Below are 26,988 nucleotides of genomic sequence, written 5' to 3'. Positions count from 1 at the left end.
ACAGGGGTACTTGATCAGTCGTAGAATTATAGAAAACATTTTGGGAACTACAGAGAATACAATGGGAAATGTCCTTTGAAATTCTTCCCCATGAGGGTGGTGAGGCACAGGAGCAGGTTGCCCAGAGAAACTGTGGCTGCCCCATCCCTGGGAGTGTTCAGGGCCAGGTTGGACAGGACTTTGGGCAATCTGGTGTAGTGGAAGGTTCCCCTGCCCAAGGCAGGGGGGCTGGAACTACATGATCTTTAAGGTCCTTTCCAACCCAAATCATTCTATGATTATGAAGTAGAAATGAACAAGAACTGTAAAGCTATTTATATAATCATAAAAAAATCCTGCTCTTCATTACTTTTTTTTGATCCCTTTTCATTGTGAGAAATCCTAATCTGCCGTGTTTTATTTTCAGAACGAAGGGATATACTGTCCCTTACCTTACAATGACAGCAAACAAGATGCTTTGAGTGTAGACCATCGGACTGTTTTTCAACAACACCTGTATTCTTCTCCCAGCTTTCTCTCAAACTACCTGCCCTAGGATTCTGGGGCTCCAGACCTGTAGATGTGACTGCATGTACTTTCATGTAGAACATGTTTAGTTTTGGAAATATGCAGCTGTCATCTCCTTGTGCTTTAGTTTCTTACATGTAAAAAAAGGACTATGTGTTCTGAGTTGAAGGTGGTGAATTCGAAGAGCATCCTGTTAGAGTCTATTAAAAAAAACAAAACAAAACACTTATGGAATGCCTTTTTGGTGCTATGAGTCCTTGACAATTACATCAAGTTAGAAATTAAACCCAGGCTTAATAAGTAGTAATTTATTGATTGAAAAACTTTTTTTTTTTCTCCTGTGCCTATGAATTCAAATGAGTATGTAATCTGAGCTTTGTAGCAGCAAGGGGACAGACAAGAGGATACCAGAAAAGTGTTATCCCTTTTTAGATTACATAAGGAGACTGCTTTACAATTAGACATTGCAGTAGATAGTGGCTGATCACTTAAGTGTCACAAAAAAGCATAGTCGCTGCCCTCAAAATCATGCAGTCCAAATGTCCAAGGAGAGGCTAAGGAAAAAAGAAATTAACTCCACTTTACCGATGGAGAAGTGAAACACAGTGGCAGTCGGGCATGGCTCCTGCCTTGGAGCTCACTGTGGAATGAGGAATTTCCTGCCATTGCCCCATCAGCCTTGTGCTGTCCAGGGAAACTGAGAGGAACATTTCCACTTGGACAACCCTTCCCATCTCATGATTCCTGTGTAAAAAATCCCTGCGTATGGAACCAGTGAATGTTTTAGTCCTTTAGAGAGACTGTTTCTTAGACTCACCAAATATGTTCTGTTGGAGTTGTTAAGGGTACATGAAGCCCACCAAGTTCTGTGTGGTTCTAGTCTTCCCATAAGCTGCACCAATGGTCTGTGCCTCCAGCACACTGACGCTGCATCTGCCTAGCGTGCATAAGGAGACTCCATATTTTGGGGGAAACCAGAAAACTTAGCATCGTTGTAAAATCCACTCTTTCTTAACAGGCCCAAAGAGTTCATAGAATGTGTCTCACACATTCGTTTGCTGTCCTGGCTACTTCTGGGGTCTCTGACACACAATGTTGTCTGTCCAAATTCTCCATCATCTTGCATGCCTATTCCACTGGATGCGGGTTCACAAATTGCTGACCACCTTATTGTTATTCTGATTGGGTTTCCAGAGCAATCAAAGGTAAGGGATTCTGTGTTTTAAGTGGAGATGTGTTATATATTGGCCTTATTATTGCAAACATTTATTTATTTGTAAGAAAAAAGGAGGGGTAGGTAAAACCTTATTAAAACCTGGGATCTGTGGAAAGAGATCTCTGTAGTTTTTCTTGCATAGCTGCCTCTTCATGCGTAGAAAACTGGTGATGAAATCACTACAATTAAGTTTGAGATTCAACTTTTTCAAAATATCTGAGCACGGGAGTGAGAAAGGAAGAACTGAATTCCAAATGGAAACTTTGGCAATGACCATCTCTGTAGCAAATCTCTACAAAGTTATTTATTCTGTATAGTAGAATTGGATAGCCTATAAATAATGTTATGATCAAAAGTTAGTTACAAATAGCAATGGTTCAAGTACAACTTTTTTTCCTAAGGTTCTCTGGACAAAAAGAGTTATTGCAAATCCTAAGTAATTTGTGACAGTAGGTTAACACAGATATAACAGCACTTTTTGACACCAACCAGGTTTTTATTAGCAATAGAAGCAGAATACATTTATCTTGCATGTAAAATCCTCCTTTCTTTCCCCTCATCTGGCAAAGACACTGATGCTTCCCATTCATTTATTTAGCCTTTATTTGCTCTTTCAAATACCTTTTTCCAGTTACCAAGCAACCATTGCAATATTTGGTGCAGTAATGCTGCCACAGAGCAGGAATCACTGTTGCACTTGCAGGCTGAGAAAGCATCTCTGATCGGAAGCATCCCTCTTGTAGTGAGGCAGTTAATGTCCAGCACTCCTGTGAGCTCAGACACCGTAATATGTAACACGTATTAGCAAAAAGCCATGCCTGAGTATGCCAAATGAATTCTCTGTTAGCTTTTCAAAACTCTTTCCTTAACTGTGAGCAGTTCTGTTCCAGCAAGGTGGAAATGGATGACAGGTTAACAGAACAGATGTAAAATGATGTATTTTGTACGATAGCCTTCCTTTCAGGTGATCAGAATCTGAATGACTTACCCCAGCAACATTTTGAAATGGAATAGTATGTGCTGGAGCCTCCAGGACTTCCACAGGTTGCAGTGGAGTTTTTCATCAAGAAAGCCTCGGAACTAGTCCTGAGTAGCTGTTTTGCAGAAACTAATTGTCTCCTTAAAAGGATTGACCTTAATTCCATGCACCAAGATTGCATGGGAGTGTGTGTTTGCAAATGCAGTTTTTAGTCTGTAAATGTAAAACCAGTTTTTAAACACGAAGGAGATGCTATCAAGCATACTTGACTTACTAGTTCCTAATGGGAGGGAAATGTGGGAAAGTGAGGGGCAAGACTGCACAGTGGGATGCATGACAGAGGGGTACTTTGAAAGCCTCTGCACTGTACCCAATACACTTATTTAAATAAATATTTTCCTCTGTTTTCTGTTTGTACAGACATCTGTTCTGCACATGTGTTCCCTGTTCCATGCATTTATATTTGCTCAGCTCTGGACAGTGTATTGTGAACAAACAGCAGTAGCTCCGACAGTCCAGAACCAGAACGAATTTAGCTTTACAGCAATCCTGACAGCCCTGGAGTTCTGGAGCCGGGTGACACCGAGCATCCTACAGCTAATGGCACATAACAAAGTGGTGAGTCAGGTGCTCTGTACAGATTAAACTCGGGGGGTTTGGCTTTGTTTCAATGGAATACATCAGTCTATGGATAACCTCATAAAACAGCTTCGATGCTTTAGAGAAATTAAAGTGAAAGTAGTGGTTTAACCTCACAGTGGGCCTGAAACAGGATCTCCCTGGAACAGAATCAAGAGGCACAGTCACTGCTTGTCGGATTAAGGGCTCCCTGCATCAGGTCTCATTTTATATATCTCCCTGCTTTTCACAGGGATCCTGTTGTTTCATCTGACTCTGCTTTACAGGAGCAACTAAGTGTTTTAGGATAACTCTGTAGACATCCATTTGAATGTTTTTTACCACATAATGGTAAAGAAATACACAAATGCTGACACTTAGCTACTGATAACCCATTGATTATTCATCAGAAATAATCTACATAAATATCTCTGCAAACATTTTTGAGTAGTGAATGACTTGAAGGAGGTATCTCTAGAGATACAGTTTGAAAGGGAAATGTTTGCTCTGTCCAGAAATCATCCAGACCATTTTTTGAAAAAACTTTTAAGCATTTATTTGTCTCAACTACTCACTGCTGTTAGAACAGCTTTGTACAGTAAGAACCCAGAGGGCTTCCAGCAGCCTTCTCATAGGTGCTACCTTTGCTTCCTTTTGATTAATGATTCTGTGTGCCTGCAGGGTAGGAGCTTGTTTCTGATGGGCAAGGTGTATTGTGTTTCCCACTTCCCAGAAAGTCATGACAAGTCTGTCATGACTTTTTAAAACTTTTTAACTGAGATGGTAATTAGTCGCTCTGGCTCTGAAGAACCTAGTATTAGCTTTGAGTGAGAAAGATTCTTTATAGATGACCCAGTCTGCTAAGTCAGGTGCTCTTAAGGTTTGGGATTTTCATTCGTTGTTTTTTTTTGGGTGCTTTTTCTTTTTTAAATGGAGACCTCCTATCTGTATGGAAATTATTTTATGTAATTCCCCTTTCCCCATGTGAAACATCTTCCCCCCCAGGCAGGTATGGGCCTTTGACCTTTCAATTGTAATTGCATGGACTGCACTTGAATGTCTTTGAACCAGTTACTATTCCCTTGTGTCTTGTTCACATCAGGCAAAGACCACCTACAGCTGTCTTTAGATGATATTTTAGCCTTTGACATCTAGTGAGGTCTCTGTGGTCAACAAACCACTGTTGCAAACAGTAGTTCATGGAGCTCCATTTGAATGAAGGCGAAATGTGTATAACACTTCTAACTAGCCAGTGGTTTAGACAGACACAAAGGCTTCTTGTCAGGCCTTAGGACAAGAATATGACCTGGAAGTCCCAAGTTCCAATCCTTATTCTGAAAATATCTCACCATGTGGCTCTAGTGCAAGTTATTATCTCTCTGCCTCAGCTATTGCTCTGTGAAATGGAGATAATAATACTTTCCCATCTCACAGGGGTGTTCTGAGGTTAATTAGTTAGTGTTTGTAAAGTGTCTTGGAGATTAAAAAGCACTACAGTAAAGCTAAGTTTATTATTATTGATGGGAATTTACACATAGTTCAGACAGGCACTGTAAATACTCACTGCTGGCTCAGGATATTTGTCTTGTACCTGTGAGTTTACACAATATAAAACATAAAAGGCTGTCTACCACTGATATTTGCATTTGTCATAATTCATGGTACAAAATGGAAGAATTATGGACTAGCTGCCAGTTCAGAACAATAAATTGTCTTTTGAGAGGGGAGAAAAAAAAGATTTTTTTGTCAGTATGTTAATTTTCAAACGTTCAGTAAATAATAATATCAATTCCTGACACACTGATTGGTGAGAACTACACAGCAAAGGCATGTAAAAGGTTTTATGAGGTCTGAAAAGAACAAAGCTGAAGGCAATTGTTTTGATGTATGATATGAATTAAAATCCATCAAGCACTTTGAAATATTTGACAGATAGGTGTTGCCTTATCAGGGGAAAACTAAATAAACTAAAACATCCCCTATATGCCTATGTTTAATCTTATGTGTCAGTGGTTAATAAATACACATCTAGTGATTCAGCATAACTGCCAAGCAAATACAGGAAGATTCTTTCTAGAGACTATTGGGTTGGTTTACAACACTGTTATGCTGGACTCTAATTGGTTTTATGCTTCTTTTTTTTCCAGATGGTGGAAATGGTGTGCCTGCATGTGATTAGTTTAATGGAGGCTTTACAGGAATGCAACTCTACTATCTTTGTAAAGGTAGGCAAACCACACCATGAATAGTTAGTTAATGATATTGCCTGTCTGTTGTGATTTCTAGACATACTGTGCTCTGCTTTCGCTCCCACTCAAAAAAAGAAAGTGGAAGAAGCTGAGGTTGAATGCTAATGCAGAAATAAAACTAGTAGAACACAACAAAAAATAAAATCTCTGGTAAGAAGCAAGGCCAAACCATAATCTCAAATCCAACTTCTCCTGATTTTTTTTTTAATGAACTTCTGATCTGTTTCCTCCTTCTGTTGTTGCAATGGTCTAACAAGCTCAACTGATGTCACTGACTTTGAGAACCTCTAGGTACTGTCTGAATTTTCAGCCGTTCTGTAACTTTTAATCATCCTATGTCCTTTGCAGATCATGTCACTGTTCTGATCCTCACATTCTTTTAGATTGATAACAATAACTTCATCCCACAGTGGTTTTCTTGTTATTATATGCCTATGTATACGACTTAGTCAAATATTATTTGATAGTGAACCTACTTCCCAAGGATGTGTAACAGAGTATTCATTGGTTAGAGAATCAAATCCTGCATGCATCATTCATGTAAAATGCTTTTTTTTTTTTTGGAAATCAGTGGTCAGTCTTTCAGAGCAGATTCCTGAAGTACCAGGGTAGCTTCACAAGCATAAATTGATTTTACTGGCCTTTTTTACATGTTTTCTCATTGCATTATTCTGAAGGGAGTTTTCACATAAAATATCATTAAATCGAGTAGTTCAATGCACTCTGAATCTAACTGAAATATGTTTGTTTATGTAATTCTTCTGTTGCCATAAAGGAAAATTCTGACCCTTGTTTTACTCCAGACTTTAATGGCCAAGCAGAAATTGAAAATAAAGTAGCTGAAATTGAAGGTCTTGATGTCAACTGGCATGAAAGTGTTTCCACTCATCAGGAAAATACAGTTTTATAGTCAGTAATGACTTGATTTGCTAGAGAAACTCTGCCACTATGGGATGTTAAAGTGATCATGGCTGTCCCTGGAAGAAGTATGGGTTCCTCTTTCAGCCAGTCCAGGATGTCCAGAATTTGACAAGGATGAAGAATGGCTTTAAAGCTATGAAAACAGAGGCATTGAGGGCCAAATTCCTGTCACAATTAAAATGAATACTTTCAAGGAGGTATATTTGAAACTATATATCAGTAATATGCTAAATCAGATTAGAAGAGCGTTGTTGGTGTTACAAAATTAAGCTCATAAACCTGTGAAATTCAGAGTTAAGGTGCTAGGCTTTCTTTCATGTTCAGTGGATATGAAATGGAAGACAAGAGTCTGGGTGACCATACCCCCTTTACTTAGCCTGAAAGTGAACTCCCGCAGGAACAAAATACATACATAATAGTATGATAGGATTCCTACTCCCGGGTTACCATTTTTTTTTCAAAATTAACTAGTAGTAAAAATATTTATCGTAGATCTGAAAGTAAGTGTCATGGTTTGGGGAAAGACTTACTGTCTGTCAGGAGTCCTTCAAAGAAGCAGAAGTGTAGAGCTTATTCACACGGGGACCAGAAAGTGAGTGGCACCTCTATAATTTAAAAAAAAAGATCAGCTTTGAGACTGTCTCCTTTTCAGAGGCTATGAAGAAGATCTGAACTTTGTTGCTCCAGCTTCAGAAGTTGGCAAAGATGACAATTCTTTGAATATTAGTTGACTGGGCAGTTTTTTGCTAGCTGATTTTATTCTAGCAATCTTTTATTGTCCTGCCTTTGATAATGAAACAATTTTATCTTGTGCTTTAAAGCTTTTTTTTGTCTTTTATTTCAGATATAAGCCTTTCAAACAAGGTTTAATTTTCACTAAAGGAAAGGACACAGTGTAGTGAGAGAGCCTGGGTTTTTAAACAGAACATTCTGAACACTCTTTCGGAGATTCATTCAGCAAAATTAATCTCAATGACTTTCTCTTGGAACTGAGCATAGTAGCACTGATAAATCCTGACCATTTATCCATTTGTATTATTTACTGCAGTGCCTTTTATTCCATCTAAGGAATCAGGTGCTGCAAAAACTTAATTTGTTAATGAGGTCATTGCATGATTCAACACATTCATTTTTAATGCACAATGAGAAAGTGGTGCGTGTCATGTGATAGAGGTGATTTATGTGATAGCTGTCTTAGGTGGCCATTGTCTGTATGACAAGAGAAAATATGTCCTAAAACAAAAAGAGAAGATGTAAATGGTTCAGCACTGAAAGAAGAGCTTTATTTATGCCTGAGATAAGCATTCCTTCATCTCCTCCTTGTGCTGGTGCTGTGAGGTTTCCTTTTCCTGGTGTTGTGTTGTCCTTTGCTATTAAATTAAAGTCACACTGACAGCATTGGGTCATGTCTTGATTGCTTCCTGTGGTCTTTGAGCCGTTCCCTGTATTCTCAGAGGATATTTTTTGGATCTTATGTTAGATTATCTTTACCAATCTGGTGAGGAAAACGAAGTTTCTCTCCTGTGAAAACATTCCAAGTCCTGTGTATTTATTTTTCTTTTTAAGTTGGATGAAATACATGTACCTATACATGCACATATATGAAGATGCACACATACATATATATTTAATTCATTAGATTTTGCTCTGAGGGGAAGCATTCTGCTTTAGGAGGGCTGAAATGAAAGTGTTCAGGTTTCCTTCTGTTTTTCTGTGTCAATGGAACTGGGAAACTAGCCTTCCCAGGACAGCCACTGATGATGGACACCAGCTCCCTGCTGATCACAGCTCTCTGTCTGACCATCAGATGTATGTCCGAGGAGTCTGGGAAGCGAAGGGAGCAGCTCAGCAAACCACACTGTCTTTTCCAGAGAGCCAGGGGTTTTCAGCAGCTCCAGCAGCTGTTGGGTAGGCAGCAGAGTTGGGGAGCCAGAAAAGCACAGTGACCAACCTGTTCTCCAGCCTGGTTTCCATCAAAACTTGCACTGGAATCAACATAATTCTGTTGAAAATGTAAACTCCGAAAAAATTCACAGTACCTGAGAGCAGTCTGTTCTTCCAGCTGTTCTTTCTAACCAGCTTTATGTATTCTTCCTTTGTGAAGAAAAGGCTGGCTGGGGATTAGGTAATAAAACTCAAGTACTTCAATAAAAACGTCATCTTGTCTCATTTATCTAACTGACAGCTGTAGGAGTGGAGGGTTTGCTTGCTTGTGCCTGCAGCAGAATGTTTCATTTCCCTAAATGTGTCCAGACCTTGGAAGTCAGAAGTGGCACTGGAGGACAATGATCTGTATCTAACCTTAGACCGCTACAGCACAGATATCAACATGAGCCAGTTTCTCTGACTGCCCCTTATAGTCAATGGAGATAAACAGGTATTTTTGGACATGATTCATCTTGATCTATTTTAGATACCTGCTTTAGGATGAGATGAACTGGATGTGAGAAGTGCTTGATTCTCTGAGCTGACTGTGAGTGATGTCCAGTGAATTGGTTCAGATGCAGAGGGTACCCTGAGTTTTCTGCCTGGCTTCCCTCCTTGCTTGACGTACTTCTGACAGTAGTCCTGTCACCGTGGGCTAGCTCTGGAGGAACTTCATTAGTGCTGATGAAATTCTCAGTGGCGTTTTGTTGTGGGCAGTGGGGCACAGAGCATGGCTTCTCAATGTGCTTACCTGTTCCCTCCTCTCCAAAAAACACATCAGGACTTGTAGTCACTGGATCTTAAGACCTTAATTAGTGTGAGAGTCTATGGAAGGATGTAAAGAACTCACACGTCTGTTGCATCTGGCTGCATTTCAGCTGTTTTGGAGTTCATCTATTGGTAAATGCTGAGGTTTGAAAATGGTTCTTCATGTGGTAGACTAAGTAATCAGTCCTGACAGATCTGCCTATGATTCTCCAGCAAAACAGCACTGAAATTGAAACAATTATCATTCCTTGCACAAGGGAAACAGCACTTTATCTAATGTTGTCAATAGTGATTAGGTTTAACTTGCAGCTCTTGGTAGCATAATTGGCAAATTGCAATTTTAATGCCATTTGGAGGAACATTTCAGAATAATATCCTCAGTGGTTAAATTAATATTGGAGAACATGAATACTTTTGCTAGAAATGCCTGTCTTCCATAAGCTTGTCATGTTGTACTTACACAGAAATAAAAGTTCTCTGAAGAGCAGGAGACTGAAATACATATTGATTAAATCATGGGTGACAGATTCACAGACCTGGCCTTGTCATGGGTAGTTCGAATTTTTACCTCTGCTCTCAGGCCTACAGGTCACATTCTGCAGTGAAGCACTGATGTGACTAGCAGCTTATAAAATGCTGGTTACCATTGAAATATCTGGCCTGTTATTAGGAACTTCTGTTGCATGTTTTTTCAGTTCTTGACATACACCTCGCCATGCAGAATGCTGTATTTATTCCAGTAGTACCCATCTGCACATCCAGAAACACCCTCACAAGGAAAATAAGAAGTGATTTTCCTTTAATAAGTTTTTATTCTGTACTCTCGTTGTCGCCTTAAACAGGATATCAGTAATTGTGACTGGTGATTCATCATGCTACAAACAAGAGAAGCTGACTTCTTGGCCTCTGGGAGTTACCTGCCCCAAAACATATGCATCATTTAAAAATAGCATTTTCGAATTTGTGGTTTAGGATGTGTCCATTTGCACAGCTAAATGTGTTAGATATGCCCTTCTCTGTCTCATAGTAACCGGGCCATGTTTACTGTCACTTGTATAATAACGAAATATTCCTCTCTTTTTACAGCTCATACCAATGTGGTTGCCAATGATACAGTCAAATCTAAAGGTAAGTTCTTTCTAGTACCTTATCCCTTTATTCTTAGTATTATACATTACTGTAAATTCTGGAAATAAGATCACTAGACTCACTGAAAATAGATCCTCTAACCAGGTTCTGCAGCAGTGCCTTTCCTCCCGTTTTACTGAGGTTGGTTATTCCCTGAGCTATGATTTTCTTGATGTCTTAGGCTAGAGAGTCCCCTGACAAATCAGGATTGGGATTCTTGGCTGAGCAGATGTATTTTTGGTTCCATGGCAGATATTGCAGACCTGCTTACTTGGGTAACGCTGTGCCGGCTGGCCCTGTTTGTAAGAGAGAGCAAAGTGGATCGCTGTGGTTTGCCAGTCAAAAGAATTTTGGTAACGAGAATGGAAGTGTTGGAATTGGTCTCAGTGTGTTGGTTGTTTCTGCAACCACGTTGGCCTTTCACTGCAACGCTATATATATTATACATAAATATATATACATAAAAAATACATATATATGATTGTATGTATTAAAGGGAGGAAACTCAGTGTTTTACATTATTTCAACAGCATTTATCTGCTGGACTTCAACTACGTCTCCAAGCTATCCAGAGCAATGTCAACCATCACAGCCTAAGGATGTTACAGGGGTCAGGACAGATGAACAACAGCTCGTCTGTGCTCCGCAAATGGCTACAGTGTACCCAATTTAAAATGGCTCAAGTGGAAATTCAGTCATCAGAAGCTGCATCTCAATTTTATCCTTTATGATTCATGTAATTTGTTCCAAATGTTCATTTTTAGCCTAGCAATAACAGGGTTAGAGCTGTAAAAGACCTTTTGTATAAATCAGTATAAAGAGTATATACTTTATCTATACTTTTTAGCCTAGGATAGATTGTGGAAAAGCTAATAATGGGTGAAGCTAAGAGCCTGATCCTGCCAGTCTTTAATTACACTTACTCGGGATGAACAGGCTCTCAAGTCTGCATTCATGAGCAAGTATTTGCAGGTTTGGACTCAATTCTATTACATTGTACATATCTCTCTGATCACTGAAATATCTTGTTCTTAAATGTTTATTTACATTATTTTTGAAGCTAAGACAAAAATCACTTTTCTTTAACTTCTATTTTTTTTTTAAATAGAATTGTGGGTATTCACATACATATGGAAGTGCTATGTTGCTATTTTTTGATGATAACAAAAGAAAACAGTGTTTTTAGGAACCTTTATAGGAGTTGGGGTTTGGTTTTTTTTTTTAGATTCACAGCTGGCAATGCAATAAAACCCGTCACTATAAAACAGTGATGTTCTAATGAGGCTTTTTGTCATCATCTTCTGGGAAAACAGCAGCTTGTAAGGAGAGCTATCATAAAGTGCACTTAGAAATTAGGTTGTTAAAATGTGCCAATTGTTTTGTCTTTTTCTTCAATACTGTTTTCCAAAACTACCAAGTCTGATTTATTATTTTTTGAAATACTGCTTTTATTTCGTTGATTCTGTGGTACTCCTCTTTGTAGGTTTCATAGAAGCCTCTTTGATTTTGTGACTACTGTGTTGTATTTTTCTGTCAATACTTGTATACAGTGCAATTAAATATGGATATCCCAAAGCTATTCTTATTGATCTCTACAGAAACTATCTTGCAGACTTAAAGAGAAGCATGATTGGACCTGAATATTTGCATACTGTTGTATTAAACATAATGTTTAATAACAGATGGATTTTAATATCATTAAATGGCTCAGCCAAAGCCCAGTGGAATCTAAGGAGGCTCAATTAATTCAATGGATTTTACATGAAGTCTTGAGAGCACCATGATTTACCACCTCTAGTAATTAATACCTAAATCTGTGCAGTCGCGGTTGTATTCCTGAAACATGCTGATTAGGTGAATAACAAACACACATTTAAGTTGTGTTTTAGAATGCTATTAAATTCCTACTCTTGATTACTACTCTCAGAATCATTTTTTCTTCCTGGTAGCATGGAAGTGGAAAGTCATACCTGTAAAGAACTGCCTGAATACATTTCAGTTTTGTGGAGGGTCAGTCTTACCTCAGTGCATTTACCAAAGTGGAAATGTTTGCAGGTATGCCATTAAAATACAATTAAAAAAATATCCAACCCCCTGTCAAGGTTTAATTGCAGGGTGACAATAAACTGCGTCAGATGCTTTGTTAACCCCCTTTCCCCCCCAGGCCCCCTTTAACCCTCCCTTAGCTCCCCCCTCCCCACTAATTACAGGTGATTTGAAAGCGAAGAAGGACAGAGAGAGAGAGTTGGAAAAAATGTTTTACTAATGCTACTGATAAAATAGAGAAAATGATACAAAATATACAAAATCAATCTTGAAAGTCCCAGCAAAGATCAGCACTGCTCCAGCAACAGCAGAGCCTGCACCCAGAATTCCTGGACTGGGCTCTGCAGCCAACCGGAACTGGATTCAGTCTGTCACTAGGCCTCAATTCGCAGGGACGACTCGCAAGGTCACCTCCTGGTTACGCCTCTCGCGGGATGTGCTTCCTTATCAGCAACCTTGCATTCTTTGCACGTCTAGCAAAACATGTATACTGCTTTAGAAAAGTGCAGTTACTAAGAAGACTTTAGCTGAAAGGAAAATTCACAAAAGGAGAAACTTTTTTTTTTTAACAAAGCCAGGACACCCCCCCAGACCTAACCAACCAAACAGAAGGCAGTGAAGCATGTGCTAACTTGCTTAAAAGATGCCCCTCTCTGTGTTTTCAGTGGAGAGATACTGATTTGGCTTTCCCTCCTTAAGAGCTTGTATCCCTCTGTTGCAACACTCCAGCCATGGGAACCATCCCACCACATGTCTGATCCCAACGAGACTGTAGTCCTGCAGCTGCACACACATCTCTCACTTATTCCCCGCACTGTGTGCATGACGTACAGGTACTTGAGAGAGGCCTCCCAGCACACTGATTTCCCAGAAAGCATTGGAGCATTTCTCCGTAATGGTGCCCCGTAGGCACTTCCCTGCTCACATGCTAAATGCTGGTGGTGATCTCAGTTGAGCCCCATTTTGTGATCCCTTCCTGTCACATCACCTCAGGCCCTTTTTTTCATCAAACCTGCAGCGCTACAGGCTGGGCACAGAGTGGCTGGAGAGCAGTCAGGCAGAAAGGGACCTGCCTGGGGGTACTAATTGACAGGAAGCTCAACATGAGCCAACAGTGTGCCCAGGTGGCCAAGAAGGCCAATGGTATCCTGTCCTGTATCAAAAACAGCGTGGTCAGCAGGGCAAGGGAAGTGATCCTTCCCCTGTACTCTGCATTGGTGAGGCCACACCTGGAGTATTGTGTTCAGTTCTGGGCCCCTCAGTTCAGGAAAGACATTGAAGTGCTGGAGCGGGTCCAGAGAAGAGCAACACGACTGGTGAAGGGACTTGAACACAAGAGCTATGGGGAGAGGCTGAGGGAGCTGGGGTTGTTTAGTCTAGAGAAGAGGAGGCTTAGAGGTGACCTCATCACTCTCTATAACTACCTGAAGGGAAGTTATAGCCAGGTGGGGATTGGTCTCTTCTCCCAGGCAGTTAGCAACAGGACAAGGGGGCCTGGGCTTAAACTCTGCCAGGGGAAATTTAGGCTGGATATTAGAAAGAAATTCTTTACAGAGAGAGTGGTCCGGCATTGGAATGGCTGCCCAGGGAGCTGGTGGACTCACCGTCCCTGGAGGTTTTTAAACTGAGATTGGACATGGCACCTAGTGCCATGATCTAGTAAACGGACTAGAGTTGGACCAAGGGTTGGACTTGATGATCTCTGAGGTCTTTTCCAACCCAGTCGATTCTGTGATTCTGTGAACTCAGATTGTTATAAAGGGAAATGTGGAAACTTAAAGGATGCAGACAGATGATGTGGGGTGAAGAGCAGAGCCTGACAAAGTTTATCTTTAAAAGTCACTTCTAGAAAGTAGAAACCATAATCAGGTATCTCACTCAGTGAATAATGAATGTAGGCAACATGGCACAAGCACTTTCCCTGCCCAGCAAAATTTCTGCCTCAAAGCATCTAGTATTCAGACTGCCAAAACACAAAAAGAATGCAAATATTGTGGTGGGAAGTTATTAAAATTAAACACAAGCCAAAACCAGAACTTCTGAATCCAAGTTCATAACTTCAAAATACTGTGGGAATTTAGGTCTGGTTTCAGCTCAGGGGTTAGAGATGGGAGCTGGTCACAGAACCTACTTCCATGTCTGAACATACAGTTTAGTACGGATGTAACTGATCATAATTATTACAGTTCTTATAGAGCTGTTATACATAGACAAAAGAAGACTGTACATACAAACTGAGAAGCTGGTTTCACATGGAGAATACAGCCTGGAAGATGGTGTGACTGATGATTTGGGATAGGTTGACTAATAACACCAAATAACATGGGCTTGGCCAGATGTGCAGGGTTTAACACCTCATGAAAATCTCTAAGTGCACTCTAGGCATCTTCAGAAGTACAGAAATCTGCATTAATTGTTTTTAAAAGTGTTGTAAAAATCTATCTTTACAGTGCCTGAGGTCAATATACAACTCAAGTGAGTCACTCGCATTATCTCTCTGAAATAGCCCAGAGCAGCAATTCTTTATATTCTGTAGGAAGATTAGGAAGTAAACAACATTTGGTGTTCCCTGAAAATGCTACCAAATAGCAAAGGCCAATCTTCCTGCTCTGTCACCCTCCCAGCATGGCTGTTTCACTGGGAATGTGTCACCACGAGCAGAATCCATCCTCTGGCTGATCATAGGTGCCATTTAGGAACAGCATTTAGTCATCTGTTGCGATAGGCTGCTTAAATCAATGCCTGTTACCAGGTCTGACCTAGTAAAAGAATCAATTTGCTGTCTGCTGAACTGCAAAATTTTCAACAGATCGGAGCACTTTGGCTGAAGCGATGGTTGAAACGCCACACCATCTGCGGCATGTCATGCTGCTGAATTATGGAACTCGGTGTCCTGAAAGGGAGGTTAACATCTGCACTGGGCACCTCACAGTGCTCTCCTGCCGGCTAGCAAGAAAGCCGCTGTGTGAACTACATGCAGGATCACACAAGCAAAAGGCTTTTGCAGCACACTAGTTACTATCCACATAGGTGCCTTATCTTATACGTAATGTTTCTGTGACAGCTCTTTACACCCATGGCAGGTCAAAGGCCCTAAAACCACAGTTGATTTTCTGGCTCTCTTTTTTGTACTGTGACAGGACTCGATGTGCTCTAGGACTGACGAACGTTCTGGGCCTGAAGATCTCTCTGAACTCTGGCCTGCACAGTCTCCTTTCAAGCTGGATGAAGATTACCAGAGCCCAGGGCTGTTTAGTCTTTGCTGACATGTCCTGGAAAAGAGCTCTGCAGTGAAGGTTCCTGTGCTGTTCCCCCCGCTGCACACTGCTCCGGAAGAGCTTCATCCACAGCTTTTCTTGTTGCCTCTTATCGTGATTCTTCATGAAGGCCAAAGCCTATATTATTTTAGCTAGATCTGAATCTTCATTGCATGAGGGCTGTCAGCAACTCCTGCAGCTCAGAACTGGGGGCTTTCAGCTACCGCTGTGTGGGCTTTGCATATTGTAATGTGTGTACAAGGAGGCTGTGAAGAGCTGGCAGCGCTTGGGAAGGGTGGCTCATTTCTCATTCATAGTTATGAAGCATTAACATGGAAAAGCAGAACCCACAACTCAATCACTGGGCGTCTACATCATGAATTACTCTCCCATATTTTGCTGGATTGGACAGATACCACAGGGCTGCCAGCTGACTGGCAAGCAGCCTTCTGTGCACCACCCCAGGTAACCTGCTCTGACACTGCATTTAACCAGCTCCCCATCAAACCTGACAAGCCATGACCATGAGCTGGGAGGCTCCAAGTTTGATGGACACCACGTAATGCAAGGTCAATTTTCTCAATGTATTATTCAGCAGCTGGGCAACATAACTGCTATGGCTGTTTTACTACTTTAAATCCTTTCACAAAGGCATAATAGCATGTCTCTGAAGCTTTACAAACAGAATAAAAATTTTATAGGTAATCCTTCCTTTAGGCAGGTTAGCTTTTCTGGCAGCTCCATGGTTTTCATGTGAAGTTGAATTGATTGCAGTAAAGTTCTTTACAAAAGCTTTTCTAAAGCTGTGAATCCTTGTCATGCAGGTAAGTGTCAGTAAAACAGAATATAAAGGACTATCATTAAAAGAAATAAATAATTCATTAAAACTGTCACCCATTTTGCACGACTGAGGAAATCCCATGTACATGGTGCTGATTAGTGAGATCCAAAGCAAATACAAACTGCCAGACATGTACCGAAATCTACAGAGAGGCACGACTTACACCTGTTAAGGATCAAACCCCATAACTATAGCTCAGAAGGAACAAGAATTGATATTGTGAAGCAATTGAGCACGACAGCAACATGAGTTTCTGGTGCTAGTTGGTTCCAGGGATGTGTCAGATTAAACTGCTAAACTGATGCAGCCATGACTTGAATTTCTTCCTACAGATATGTTTATTTAACAGCAGATTTTGCCATCATTTCAGAATCAAGCCAACAATGGCAGTTTTCTCCTTCGTCATGGCAGGGGTTGGTGTGACATTTGTTCTCCTGTGTTCATCTTGCCTCTGCAATTTGCTCTGATCACACACACCTCAGAGCTCAGCATCTTCCTAAATCATCTTAGTGCTCTGGTAGCTGCAGCTCTACTTTTGCTCAGGATGCTCTATTAACTCCACTTGGGCAAAACATTTTTCAGCCTTCCAGTAGCTTCTAGAATACTAGTGGTATTTCCCTCCCAGTGTTTGCCACCCCGAAGGCACCGAGCTGATTCAAATATCAGATGTTCATCTGCTCTAAGTGTTTGTCACTTAGTCACAATAGCCCCAACATGTTTCCAAGCTTTCCCAGGAGGAGTGTGAGAGACCCAGATAGATCATCTTACCAACTGATGTTCTTAAGCCAGCTTTCAAATTTAAAACCATTTCCTTCCTTCTCCTTGCACCAGACAGCCATACCTCAGTCCCAACAACATCTAGGCTTGGATCCCAATCAGAACTTTCTCAGCCAGTCTCTAATGATTATTTATGATCCATTGAGAGTTGTCAGGGTGATGAAAGCCGTACAAGCCAGGAAGAAAATATACTTCACACCCCAAGGCTTTTCTGAAACTTAAATCTATGCATCCTCAGCTTTCATAGACAAAAACTTCCGCATTGTGGCTGCCTTCTTCAGAACCTTTTCAGCAGCAATATTTATTTCTGTTTCATTGTAACTACTTTAATATTTTTTAACATTTCTGTCAAAAATTAATTGCAGCTGATTCACCTAATGTGTGCTAATTTACAAATTAATTCTCTTAACTGAATTAGGCGTAACTGATCTGCATTGTCCAATTATTCATCTGACTCACCCATCCACATAAAGGAGAAGTAGCCTCAGTGGGTTATTGTTCTGTTCCTTTTGAATCACAAAACGGCTGCTAGTTTTCCCCAGCTGGGAGGTTGAAATCAAACATTAGGGTTGATGAAGATCCTTTGCTTCAAATGAGGGTATTAGAAGTAAGGAATTAATAATATTGCCTCAAGTGTCACAAGTGGAGCAAGACTGACATTGCTGGGAAGTTAAATCTACAGTAGGTTTTCAAGGCTCTGCTTGGTCCCAGCCCATGAGTGTTTTCCTGTGTACTGTGACATCTCTTCTGGGCTTCATAGTAAGTTTGTGCTAATTTGGATGTGTAAAGGAGAGAAGGACAGGTGACTGGTTCCCTTTTGGCCATCCATTAATTAATCTACACCAAGTGTGGCATAATGCTACTCCCTCACCACACAGCAAAGCAAGAGGGGTTTGGTGAGATTTTGCTTTCCCTTATCTGAATGCACAGAGAATGCCTGTAAAGACTCAGAGACCCAAGGAAGTTCCTGCCCTGTTCCAGGTGCAAGTGTAAGAGGTCACAACTACATGCTTTGGGATACGCAGGTAGATCTGTGTCAGTTTGAGGCTTCCCTGAGCAACTTCTCTAGCTGGTCATTTATTGAGGAACCTGAATCTTAAATTTTAGCCAGAGGTTATTTTTAAGAGAAGTGATGATAGCTTGGGGTATTTAAAAGCAGTTGAGGTATTACAAGAGAATGTTAAAGCAAAAGCTAAACATAAACAACATAGATAACATAACCAGCATAATATAACCAGCACAAGGTCAGCTTTTCCTAGGTCAACTGGCATTTGAAGAGGCTGGGAAACCCTTCAAACTAGATCTTGGTTCCTAACTAGAAGGGCATTGCCTCACACCACAGGTGTTTGCTCCAATCCTTACAACAGCCAAGGTGCCTGGCCTCACATGTAACATATCGTGAGCAGGAAGGAGTAGTAGCACACCTCTGAGTTGTGTCCAAGCTGACTTCTCCAAGAGTGTAATGGATTTAGCCTCAGTCCAGCTAACAACTCAGTGCCGAACACTACTTGGTCACTCCTGCCCCACTTCTGGTGGGATGTGGGGAGAATCACACACACACAACAACAGATAAAACTCTTGGGTTATGATAAACACCAGTTTAAGAGGAAAACAAGAACAACAAAAAAAGATAAGATAACAATCAAAGAGCATACAGAGCAAGGGATACACAATACAATCACTCACCAACCCAGAAAACCAGTGCCTAGCCTGGTCCCCAGCAGAGCCCTTCCACAGCCAGCTTCACCTAATTATATACTGAGCATGACATCATATGGTGTTGAATATCCCTTTGGCTAGTTTGGGTCAGCTGTCCTGGCTGTGTCCCAGCTTCCTGTGAAAATTAACTCTGTCCCAGCCAAACCAAGGCCACAGAGGCCTGAGACCAGGGCATGTCTTAGGCACAGCCTCTGTTGTACTTCTAGGCAGCCTGAATCAAGTCCTTGCTGCCTCTGTGGCAGCTGATGCTTAGATCCCTCATGGGAGGACCCCAGGCTGTCCCATTTACCCACTGTTAGTTACCACCAATATCCATGCAAAGGTAGAAGGCAGAGCCAGCGGTATTGCTGGACACTGGGGAGCAAATAAACCTGACAGAATGGGGGCATCTAGGTCCCTCCTGAAGACACTGTCTGGATTGCTTGAGAGCTGGGTCCATCTTCAGTAACAAGGATGCAGCGAGCTTTCAAACTTGAGATCTTCCTTTGGAAGGCATCACCTGCTTTGTTCAGGGAAGGTCTGCATATGCTACATGCTGATTTTTGCCAGGCCTAAGGGTGTTACTTCTACAAAGCAATTATCTCCCTTGTTAGGTAATTATCTTTGAGTAACTGAAGTCACTTCGGCTGTACTCTCTTCTCATGTGCCACCTGCAGACAGAAGGACAGATTTTGACTTCCCCCTGGCCTTTTTATTTAAGCAGATGGACCCAAGGGACTGAGGTTTTTCCTTTCCTGCTCAGCAGGTGAAAGCTAGGTTTGGGCAGCTCTGATCTGTAGCAAAATACTTGTGGGGGAACGAGTTTAACTTGCAACTTGGTGGATAGTTTCAGAGGTTAGGAAGTGAACCTTGAATGATGGAACATTTACAACCTTTGCTAACCTTTGCAGCTAATTTTTGTAAAATATGGCAGAGATATTTCTGTCAGTACCTAGAGTAGAGGAAGCCATAGTAAGCAACTCAAATACATCTGTGTAGTCTGGGTTGAGCTTAGATCTAAAGCTAGCAGGGGCTTTGTCATAATACTAGTGCAAAAGAAATGGTTGATCTTATAGTCCCAGACAACATGAAGGATCCTAGCATTATCAAATAAAAAAAACCTAGATATGATCCAACTTAATGTTTCTAAGGAAACAGAATCTTACCTGAGCTGTCCTGTGATTCTAAAGTAGATACAGATCTTACTTGCCCACCTTATTAATCTCAGGAAAACATTAATTCTCGATACTGCTGTCGTGTGGAAAGCTGAAAATACCAGTGAAGTTTATATATATATTTTTTTTCTTTAAAGAGCAAATTGAGACTCAAGGGAGGCTGCCCAGCTTGTAGGATTGTGTAATACACTGGTGAATCCATCAGCCATGGCTGTCTCCAGAAAAGAATGGTAGCTCAGGGTCATACAGTGATGCTCACTTCTGGTTAACTCTCAGGGAATAAAGACTTGACCCTCAGAGGTTTCTGAGCATTCATCTCAGAGGGAGCTGGCACTTGCAAATCATTGCAGTTCTGGGCTAAGGGCCTTCAATTACTGCCTGATACTTTAGTCTCTTTTGTTTTTAGAGGGTGTTCTGTTGCTCAGAACCTCCCATTAGGAGTCTTAGTAGAGATGGATAGCACGCTATGAGGTGCATGAAGGAAAATATATTTCTATCATATTTCTATCATTGGGAGGATAGGTGTTGTAGTGCTTTTTTTTTTTTTTTTTTTTTTTTTTTTTTTTTTTTTTTTTAATATTCCAAATTTAATGACTGCTTCTCTACTTTAGTGCGCTTAAGCAAAACATCAACATAGCTCAGAAAAATTGCAAGGGTGATCCCCGAAGTGTCTCTGTAAATACCATCCTCTTTGTGCTCTGAATACTGCAGAAGCAGTTAAGCTTCTCAGAAAAACTTTTTAATTAAAGTAACAAAATGTGCCATTCACCACAGAATTGAAGTGGTCTCCCCTTTGCCTTCTAAATAGGAATTATGATTTCAGCTTCTTTATCACCTCTTCTACTAAGCAAGAATCAAAAAGCAATCAAGTCTGAAGGACTCAGATTAATACAATCAGCCTGACAGTAGGGAGACTGCTTTTTTTAGTATAAAAATAGCAAATAGCAATGCCAAGTAGGTCCTGTATTTTTTTTTTTATTGTCACTTGTTTCACACCATTAAATGCTTTGTAAGAAAGGTATAGTGACTGCAGGTATTATAGGTAGACTTTAGATGAATATACCTGTCAGAATATAAATGAAATCTTGTATCACTTTGTTCATTTTATTTTGTTTTCCCCATCCTCAATGAAATTACAGAGAATTAAATTTTTGAAGCATGACCATTGCACAGAGGATTATTCAGCTAAGAGCTGGCCACCTGCAAGAGGTTCTCTTCTCCCTCCCCTTAAGCTTGTTATTCATTGTCTCTGTTACTAATTAGGTTTTCTGACTCAAACTTAGTTTGCAGATGATGGATTTTAAAGAATATTGTAAGGGACAAGACATCAAGGTCAATATTTGAAACTGGCAGAGAAATAACCTTCAGCGGGCTTATGCTCTGTGATAGCCCAGGGAAGGGAGAGGCTGTGTGCTGAGCTGACACTCCTGTTAGCGTTGTGGTGTTTTTCTTTGGTTTGTTTTGTTTTTCTGGTTTGTTTGTTTGTTTTGTGTGTGGTTTTGTTTGGTTGCATTTTTTTGTGTGTGTGTGGTTGGTTGGTTGGGTTTTTTACCCTTAAACACAGCATGCACAAATAGCACTGCTGGTACTGACACCATAGTTACGAAAGTTAAAAGCCTCACTCATTAAAAGCAGCACCTGCTACATATGAAGATCTTCCCTAGACATCTGGGAAATGATCCAGTGTGGATAGCCAATATATTTTCTTGCAGGCTAACTGACAAAAAGAGCAGAAGGGAGAGGGAAGCACTATAAGCATTTTAGATGAACACAGGCTGCTCTATTGCTGTCTACTGATTCAGAAAGAGAGCTTTACAAATCTGAAGGGAAAAGGGCCATAACTGGGTCCATGGCTAATTCTGCAGCAGTGTGGCATTGTCATATTCTTATCTTTCAGACGGATAAAATGGAAAATTCCACTTCAGTTCAGTTCTGGTGCCAGATCTACTTTAAATAGCTCTTTTCTCCCTCACTAGGCCTAATGACTGACTTCATTACAGTCTCTTGTGATCTAAGGCACTGCTTGGAGCAAACAGAGTGATAGGTGTATGGTCCTCCACTGGTTTCATGGTTCAGGAAACCCTCTCAGAAGCAGAGTTTCACCATCTGGCCTATGGGGGATAGAAACCATAAGGAGGAGTATTTTCTGAGAATGTATCCATGGCAAAAAAGCAAGGTCTTTGTGATTAAAAAAAAAAAAAAAAGGTACCTGCTGAATATACACAGTACTTCCAGAGGACTTGGCTCTTGTAAACAGCAGTGTCCCTGTAGTGGCCAGGACACTGGCTGTGACCATGATCTCACATCCTGTGGACATCTGCGGGCTCGCCGGGCAGCAGCAGTGAGCCATGTCCAACCTGTGCTGGCGTGGGCTCATTCACAGGGGTTGTTGCCATGGGAGAAGGGAAATAGGCTTTGTGAATAGTGGGACCTGTACATCGAGGCCCCTGAGGCCAGCAGTAGTACTGCTCCAGCAGAACAATTTTAGACTAAGAGGTACTTTTGGTGAAGTCTCATCTCTCCCTCCCCAAAGATTGGAGTTTTTCATTCAGACTGCTTGGGCTGTTTCCATCCCTGACTGATAAGGTGGTGTCAGACTTTTTCTCAAGTCCAGCAGTCTGCCTTGACTTCCATGGTACTTTTTGTCATGGCAAACATACGCTTTAACTTGTGATCAGCCCTGAAGTGATCAGGTAGTTGGACTAGATGATTATTATAGGTTACTTCGAACTGAGATTACTTTCCCTTTCCTTTTCCCTTTCCTTTTTCTCTTCCTGATCCAGGGTGCCATGTCCAAGGTTGGGAATCTGTGATGCCTTTGCCCCTGGAGGCTTGTCTTTTAGCATCAGCTGCAGTCACAAAGATATAAAAGGCTCTTGGCTAGATCTGCAAAGGCTTATTTAAGACTTCTTCCTATGAGATGCAGATGGTTGAAGCTAAAGCCTTGAGATCTTCCCTAAGAAATCTAATAAGCTGTAATTGTTATGACTCATTCATATAGAAAGCTCTACCCAGGATGACAATCTGAAACAAACTTGGAATCAGCAGTCAACTGGTTTACCAAATATTCCAGTAATTCATGCAGTACTGACAGAACAAGACAGGTATTTTGGGCCATTATTGCTGCATACTTGCTTGAGATAACTTGATAATTTATACTTGCAAAGGCCTGTTTTGTCACATGGGGACTAAGTGGAGACAATCACTAATTTCAATCAGTGCTACATCTGTAATAATTCAGCTCTCCCCAGCAGGTTGATTAGGTTCCTTGGATAAGACAGCTGTAAGGTATCCTGTGGCAGGAGAGGATGACTGTTTACTGAAACACTGCTGTCCATAGAGTGGCTCATTTGAGAAGTGTCAGCAGTGGGTGAAAGGGAAAGGATGTGTCTGAAAGCTGAAAAGCTGATGGTGAAATAGGCTGCTTGCTACAAGAGAAAGCAGAGGACTTGAAGTAATTGTTGCCGTTTTTATTCCAAGTCATTGCTCTTTATTGGATTAGCCAAGCTGAAATCCCCTCTAAATTAATGGTTAGGAAAAAAAAAACCACATTTGGAATAAAATAAATAATATTTACATAATTAAATTTGTCTGTCCTCAAATGATCTAATCTTCTTTGCCATCACAGAGAGTCAAGAGTCATGTTTTCAAATGTATATACTTTGATACTACATTCAATTTTAGCACACACAGGTTTAAATTGTCCCTTAAGCACAGAAACAGGTGCTTTTGTGAGACAAACATAATCTGGGGGTTGTATAGATCTGCTACATAACATACATATAAGAAAAAAAACACCAACCCTTCTTTAATCTGTGGCATTCATTAAGTGAGATACAGTGATTACATTGACATGAGTAATTGTCAGCCATCAAATGAGCCTGTACAGAAATGCACTGGGAATGGGCATAAAGAAGAGAGGTCTGGCTTCCATCCTCTTGGTTCCAGAGTGAGACCAACCTTAGACAAAGCATCTGTGTCTCAATTCCTTCATCCTACTGCAGGGGAGGTAAGACTGGCCTCCCTCAGTTTTATGAAAATCATGTTTGTATTTGTGAAGCCTTCTGAGAAGTACCAAAGGAGCTTGCCTGCCTTCAGTGTCTCTGTGTAAAGATCTTCTGTGCACAATAGATGATGAGCAGCTTCAAAAGGAACTTGAAAGGCCCAAGAGATGCAGAACTGTGGTAACTATGAGGTCTCAATGGGCCAGTGAAGGAAATTCCAAATTGACCTGTAAGCAAATACATAAAGCCAAACCAAAAGTTTATTTGATAGTTCTTATATTCCAGTACTCATAGAGTGGAAATTACCTACTCAATAAACATTTCGGATGCAATTTTTTTCTGAATGTAGTAGCTAGTTTTGAGAGCATACCAAAATTAAAAAGTAGATTAGCTCACATAGCAAACAGAACAGAGAGGGAGTTTAATTTCTCGAACGTTTACAGATTGCATCAAGTTTTGAAATTTAGAAGCGAACTTAAAGTCCAGATTAAACCTGACTGTACTTCATGTCAGAAAGACTGATTATAGTCTAAGATGGGCAACTTGATATGTTTTGATAACAATATTTCATTAGTGCTAAATAGGCAGGCAAATGCCAAATGGAAGATTAATTGAAGCAATAGACAGGAAAGAGTTTGACTGAAGTTTGACTGGGAAGTCCTTAATAAGCAAAACACAAATTATGCATCGTTGTCAGTGACCCATAAACATTTCTGGGATGAAATATTTCTTCCTGTTATGAAGCAAAGAGGCATTCTTAAATTTAAACAAAGGGGAAAACTGAGAAAAAAAGGCCTCATCAATAAAAAGGCAGAAGTAGGAAGAGACGAGCAACAGCACGACAGGCTGTTGGAATAGTTTGTATTTTTTCTAGAGAGATGTCTCTTAACTTTCAAAATGTCTGATCCCTTCAGTGATTTGCAGCACTAAAGCTGTGGAGGCTGAGCTACCAACAGGCATACATGGCACGGTACACATCTGATCTCTTTAGAGGAATTTATATTCCTAAAGTAGCTCCTGGGTGTATGTAGGACATCTACCTGCAATGCAAGAGGAGTGGTAAATAGTCGCTTCTGCGCAAGGGAGCTGTAGTCCATCTTCCTCCAGAGAAGAAGTACGTGCCAATTTGCTGTTAGGGCAATCATCTGCTCTTCCTCCAAAGGTTTGAAATGCAGTCATCAAACACCCCAAAAGACTGAAAAGAGAGAAGTTTCCAAACACTTGACCAAAATTTTGTGCTATCCTTTTACAATTATCAGTAATGACAGTAAAACATTGAGTTGGTAATAGAGTGGGCTTGAGGTAGGAGGGATGGCAGAATCTGGCACAAAATAGCAATCCAGTCTGCACTTTTTATCCAGGTATGTATGCAGATGTGGTTTTTTTTTTTTTTTTTTTTATTATTGCTGCTTACAAAAGTAGATATTTTCTTTTTTTTTTTTTTAGTTTTGATGAGGTATTTTAGTAAGAAATATTCAAGGGTTAAAGCTTATATCAAATTCTGATCCTGCAGGAAACTTTTCCTCCTCAGATTCAATTTTTACCACTGTTTTCCTTAATAAAACATCCTCGGGCCTTGCATGGGTGAGGAGTGACATTTATTAAGCTTCAGTGTCAGGAACTGATTAGCTTAGCAAAAGCGTCACAGGGCGCCTCACTGCAGGCATGTATAGAGAGTAACAATTCAGAGACAAATCACTTAAAATCCCACACAGGCAACTTCTTGATCAATGACAGAACACACTCAGAAAATTAAATTGTTAGAAGTCAAGCTTGGTCATTCATTTTCTGAAGAACGTGATGCAGTAGGAAAAGCATGAGAAAACAAACTTTCTGGACTCTGAAGACCTGCTCCCCATCATGGTCCTGGTTTCCTGCTGAATCCCCTCTGCACTGGCCCAGAAACTTTGCTGAGGATGCTCTGTGTTTCACCTGAGGGAAACTCAGCAATGAACATGAGCAGTTTCCTCTGATTCTAACATGGAAGTTAAGGGACCCTGTGAAATGCATTAGCTTTTCCTCTGGGAGCCTATGGACCACTTCTTGGGAAGCTGTGGAAGTTGATGAAGATGAGCAAGCTTGTATATAACTGTAGTAATCTTTGTGTTTGACATTTCTAGGGAGGGCTTTCCACAGGAGCCCACAAAACAGAAATGACTGGTCACTGCTGGTCTGACTTAGGGGTTTCAGTGCCTAAATGATTCCTGGAAGCATCTGCCTTCCTTGGTGAAGAGTTCAAATTTGTGAAAACTGTATTTAAACACCTAGCTCATTTTAGTTAAACGTCTAACTCATTTCAGTTCTACTTGCATGCAGTACAGCCACCATGGTGGGCCATGGGGAGATGCAAAGTTTCTCTTTTCTCTGGCAGATAAAGCAGCTGCTTTGTTGATTTGATTTATAGCGAGGTTTGAATCTGGCTCTTACCTCTGGTCTGTGGCCTTTCCCAGTGTTTTTGGGAAGGCACTTTTTTCTTTTCTTCTCTCTCTCCCCACTTTGCCAATGTTGGCCAGACCAGGGCATTGATTATGACCCCCTCCTCCCTGGTCAGTCCCCTGCCCCCAGGCTGTAAAGCCAGAGTGTCCGTGCACATCCCGGTCAGATCAGGGCAGAAGAAACTACGAGTTTGTGATTCCTGATGAGTTTTAGCACTCAGTGCTGCTTGGAGGGGTGGAACCATGTACATGCCCAGAACGGAGCTGAGGGGATCCCAGCAGCCTGCAAATTTAAGCTCCTCTCAAGCCAGGTAGCAGCTGAAGAGGCTCTTCAGAGCCCTGCCTTTGGATTGCTCTGTCAGATGTCTTCTGGGGATCTGACTTTGTTAGTCATGTCCATGTCTTACGAGAAGTACGTGACAGAAAATGGATTTACATTAAAG

The 26,988-nt window shown here is 40.9% G+C and overlaps 1 protein-coding gene across 14 annotated transcripts in view; it reads left to right on the top strand.

The window, feature by feature from the left end:
- Positions 1-12,232, top strand: part of UNC79 (unc-79 homolog, NALCN channel complex subunit) — a 108,290-nt gene extending 96,058 nt beyond the window's left edge. For 13 of the 14 annotated variants that reach the window (XM_065063604.1, XM_065063603.1, XM_065063600.1 and 10 more), the window contains 5 exons: positions 1,526-1,712; positions 3,123-3,320; positions 5,468-5,545; positions 10,271-10,312; positions 10,843-12,232. In XM_065063604.1, the coding sequence (XP_064919676.1) occupies positions 1,526-1,712; positions 3,123-3,320; positions 5,468-5,545; positions 10,271-10,312; positions 10,843-11,043 (706 nt within the window). In that variant the 3' untranslated portion in view covers positions 11,044-12,232. Of the gene's footprint in view, positions 1-1,525; positions 1,713-3,122; positions 3,321-5,467; positions 5,546-10,270; positions 10,313-10,842 lie in introns of those variants that run through there. The other variant, XM_065063609.1, reaches the window with a different exon arrangement.
- The last annotated feature ends 14,756 nt before the right edge of the window (positions 12,233-26,988 follow it).

Source organism: Columba livia, chromosome 5 (assembly GCF_036013475.1).
Source record: "Columba livia isolate bColLiv1 breed racing homer chromosome 5, bColLiv1.pat.W.v2, whole genome shotgun sequence".
Classification (NCBI taxonomy): Eukaryota; Metazoa; Chordata; class Aves; order Columbiformes; family Columbidae; genus Columba; species Columba livia.
Note: the sequence above shows the minus strand (reverse complement) of the source record. Positions and strands in the feature narration are given on the sequence as shown.